This window comes from Amaranthus tricolor, chromosome 15, assembly GCF_026212465.1.
Source record: "Amaranthus tricolor cultivar Red isolate AtriRed21 chromosome 15, ASM2621246v1, whole genome shotgun sequence".
Taxonomy (NCBI): Eukaryota; Viridiplantae; Streptophyta; class Magnoliopsida; order Caryophyllales; family Amaranthaceae; genus Amaranthus; species Amaranthus tricolor.
The window spans coordinates 11,693,819-11,698,582 of record NC_080061.1 but is presented as its reverse complement, the minus strand read 5'-3'; the positions used below and the strand labels follow the sequence as shown (position 1 = coordinate 11,698,582).

The following is a 4,764-nucleotide window of genomic DNA, read 5'->3' as shown; positions in this document are numbered from 1 at the left end:
TTTTGCCAAAACTTGGTTTCAGTTAGGGTCAATTGTATGTGACGACGTGCTATAAGCAAAAGAGGACTAAAGATTTTAATATGTGATAATCAAGACAACACATATACTTTTACTTATAATGTTGTGTTCAAGGAGTTATTTCAAAAATATGACATTTTTTATACATTCTACTTTTTTATACAATTTTCTATTTTTGTGGGTCATTGATTTTGTTAAACAAATTCATGTACCTGGTGTAATAAAGGGTTTTTATATTTTTTTTTATTATTGTATGTATACATTGTTTTTCATATTTTGTTTAAAATTATAAATAAAAAAATGTTAATTCCAATTATTATTTTTTTAAAAAGTTTAAGGATATAATGTTAATATATGTTTTTTGTTTTAAAACATTTGTACTTTTTTATTAATTGGATATGTTTACGCAAATAAAGTATTCATTATTTCATGTCTGACACAGGTAAATACCTAATTATGATGTATGTTTAAAACAGTCATAAATTTATTATCCACAAAAATTAAAGATACAAAACACAAATGCTAAAACACAAAATTCACACAAAACTGTGTAATCAATATTCAGTAATCTATAGAAAAAAATCTGAGCACATAGAAGATAATCAAATCTAATATGAACATTTACGTTCATGTCTAACAATCTCATCACATAAATAAACACCCCTTCTAGCCGAACCATACGGCCACTTGTCGATAGCAACCCAAGTATTGACAGGGAAGTAAGTTCTCCGGCAACCTCGACTTGGTGCAATAGTCGTGAGTTGTACATAGTCGACGTACCAACCAGATGACAAACCCTTATTATCATGGCTCAATGTTATGCTACAAATTGGACCTTTGAAACATTTCCCTTTCACAGAAAAAGTATCTAAATTTCCTCTTCGAAAATAGTAATGATTTTTGCTCATTATTCCCCACGATTGTAGATTTGTGAGGTTTAATCGATCGAAATAAGTGTCTCTTAGTTCAAGATTCACTGTTGCATATGTTGTAGCATCATTTATGCTTCCTGTTTGCACGTAAATCACGTAGGTACAGTCATCATCCTGCAGTTTTATATCAGTTTTAACACTAATTAACAAATTATTATTACTTTTCATATATAAAAACAAAATGGTGTCATGGCTAGCAAATTTAGGTTTGGGTCTATCTAGAATATGACAAAAACCCTATTCCTATTAATATTGAATTGTATAATATATAATTTAGATGAAGGAAAACCATTGGTGGACATATTAATTAAAGATTTTGAGAATGCTAACACCCCAACAAAAATTACAAATATATTGAATTTCTTTAGAAGAATCGTGAAAAAATATCGTATATCTTAGCTAAACTCTGTCATGATTCCTCCAGATTTATTGTATTTTTGTTAAATTATTATAATCAATATTAAGTACTCTCAGAGTTCAAATCAATATTATTATAATCATAGATAAAAACCAAGTCAATTCATATATATATATATATATATATATATATATATATATATATATATATATATATATATATATATATATATAATGTCAAACGTACCAATTATTCTCATGAACGTAAGACTAACATACTAATTATTCAATTATTCTATCAACCAATTATTTCCGTTGAAATAAAGCTCCTGAAATAGCCTTGTGGCAAGTAGTTACTTCTTTAATCTTAGTTATAGATTATAGATATAGATTATAGATTATTGATAGATTATAGACTATAGATTATAAATTCTCTCAATTTTGGAAAGTTTATCCCATTTTTTTAAACAGTTTTCAAAGCATATTTTAAGCTTTAATTTTTACACATATGTTTCATAATATATTGAGAGCCTAACTAATATATATTAACTAGATTAATAAAATTTATTTGTTATTATGAGTTAAATTTTCACTATTTTTAGATGATTATTAGTAGTAGGTTATTTAGTAGTTGTGAAGATAAAGCAATATCCCTCCGTTTAGTCTCATTATCAGTGAAATAGTTAAGTCATTAATACAATATTATAAAGGCTCACCTAATTAATTAATTAACCTCGATCAAAGGAATATTAATTTAAATTTAAAATAATTTTGAATTATAGCCTAGTTTAGGAGTTTTTCGAATTACAACCTTAAAGTTTAATTTTTGCGAAATACAACCTCTAAAGTATCAAAGTCTGCTCTATCAAGGCCAAATGATCGTTGACCAACCCAAATGACCTTTGACCAGCATAAATGACCGTTGACCATTACTAATCACCTTTGACTTTTGTTGAGCATCCCTAATCACCATTGACTATTCTAATTACCAATGGTACCCTAAGTTTTAGCATTTTAACGTCATTTTTACCCATTATAGCGATATTTTTTCAAAAAACGAACATCACAATATTTTAGAAATCCGATCGAAATAAATACTTATTCGCCTATTTTCAAGCATGTAAACCGAAATAGATATTTAGCGTGGTTTTTACACATCATAACGATATTTTTCAAAAAAACGGACGTCGTAATTACCCTTTCGAAATTCCCATCGAAACAAGTACTTATTCTTCTATTTTTCGGCACTTAGACAGAAAAACATATTTAACGTCATTTTTACCCATCATAACGATATTTTTTCAAAAAACGTACTTAGCGATTATCCTTATGGGATAACTCTTTTGAAAATCCACGTGCCAAAAGTTAGGCAAATAAGTACTATTTCGACCGGATTTTCAAATGAGTTATCCCATAAGGGTAATCGCGACGTCTGTTTTTTGAAAAAATATTGTTATGATGGATAAAACGTCGTTAAAAATATTTTTTCGGTTTACATACCGAAAAATAGGCGAGTAAATACTTGTTTCAATCGGATTCTTGAAAGAGTCATCCTATTAGGGTAATTGCGATGTCCATTTTTTGAAAAAATATTGTTATGATGGGTAAAAACGACGTTAAATATCTTTTTCGGTCTACTTGCTGGGAAATAGCCGAACAAGTACTTATTGAGACCGAATTTCTAAAAGATAATCATATGGATAATCGTGACGTCCGTCTTTTGATAAAATATCAGTATGATGGGTAAAAACGATATTAAAGTGCAAAAACACAAAGATGCAATTAGTAATTAGGAAAGTCAAAGGTGATAAGGGATGGTAAACAAAGGTCAAAGGTGATTAGTAATGATAAACGAAAATTATGCTGGTCAAAGTTCATTTGGGTTAGTCAACGGCCACTTGGCCTTATTGGTGTAAACTTTAATACTTTAAAGACTATAATTCGCAAAAATTAGATTTTAAAATGATAATTCGCAAAAGCTTTAAACTTAAAGGTTGTAATTTACTCTTAAATTTATGATCAGATTGTTGACAAAAAAGCACCTAGGTCACAACTTAAAGCTCTGAGCTATATGGGATAACCAAACACATGACAATCCTAAAAGTAGCAACATAAAATTTACAAATCACCTCCACATTCCCTCATTGTTTTAAATATTGTCATAGTATATACTTCTCATAATTTTTTTCCGTCTAGCTAATTATATTGAAAAACAAAATATTATAAATATGCGCATATTTATTTTTTCCTAATAATTAAAATTGTTTTATTTAACCTAAATATATATATGAGTGGTTTTTAGGTAAAATATTTGGGACATTTTAAACATAAAGTTTATAAAAAAAGGAATAAAACAAATCGTATACAAATATTTAGCTGTTTTCTTAAATATCTATGGGTCCAGGTGAGTTTCAGTTATGTGCCACTAAGTTACAAATAAATGTACAGTCTAATAATAAATTTAAGTTGACTATATATTCGATAAAAGAAAGTTGTCAATAATAAACTAATCTTTACTTGATCCGTTGAAACAAAAACACCAATTATTTATTTTGAAATAAATCCACTTACTATAAGGTATAATTGATAATAATAAACCCATTTGTAATTTATAAACTCTAAGCTTCTTTGTAAGTCAATAATTAGAAATAAAAAATAGCTGAATTTATTTCTAGCAATTATACTGAATAGGTGAATTTATATTAAAATTTACAATACTCTAAGTTTAATTTTAGTGGATCAATCAATTATTAGTTTATTTTTGACAATTTTTTCTTCGAAAAAGTAAATTTTAGTTGATGTTCACGCCTTAAGTAGTTTGTTGTTTTGTTGATGCCTTTGAGAAAGCTCTATATATTCTATAAATGGATCAATAATTTAATTAAAAACCATTGAAACTAATTGAAATGGTTTTTTTTTTTTTTTTTTTTTTTTTTTTTTTTTTTTTTTTTTTTTTTTCTAAAAGTGAATATAAAGGACACTATAGGTAGCTAATAAGACGTACCTTCGAATATACAGAAAATGGGAGAAAGGCAAGGATGATGAAGATGGTTTTGAATAAAAGAAGCTTGGATTCCATAACTGCCTCCTTATCTTTCCTGATGTAATTGGGTGGATGTTAGCCTTTCTTTAATCTTGCTTGATTTTTACAATTTGAACATGGAAGCAAGTAGCATAATAATGGGGAGCACGAACTATATATTTTATGGAAACATGTATGGTCTTCACTAAAAGATCGGGTATATAAAGATGGACCGTTTCCATGCAAAAATCATCACTAAAGGCTTTTCGTGACGGACTTTTTTTCCAACTTTTCATTACATATTGTTGCTGTGGTTTCCCACTGGAATTATTCACTAGTAATGCATCGCAAAAGTGGTTGTGTGCTGTGTGTGGCGACGAAGTGTCAAAACAGCATTTGGTCGCGCATCCATTGCAATTTTACTCGCGTGAGGGA

At 28.2% G+C, this 4,764-nt stretch overlaps 1 protein-coding gene across 1 annotated transcript; it reads right to left on the bottom strand.

Annotated features, from left to right (window-relative positions):
• Positions 1–626: 626 nt before the first annotated feature.
• On the bottom strand, positions 627–2,341 carry LOC130801017 (PLAT domain-containing protein 3-like). Its single transcript, XM_057664771.1, has 3 exons — positions 2,297–2,341; positions 2,148–2,207; positions 627–1,064 (listed from the first exon to the last, which is right to left on the bottom strand). The coding sequence occupies exons 1-3, from the start codon at positions 2,339–2,341 to the stop codon at positions 627–629; spliced, it is 543 nt and encodes a 180-aa protein (XP_057520754.1).
• Positions 2,342–4,764: the final 2,423 nt, after the last annotated feature.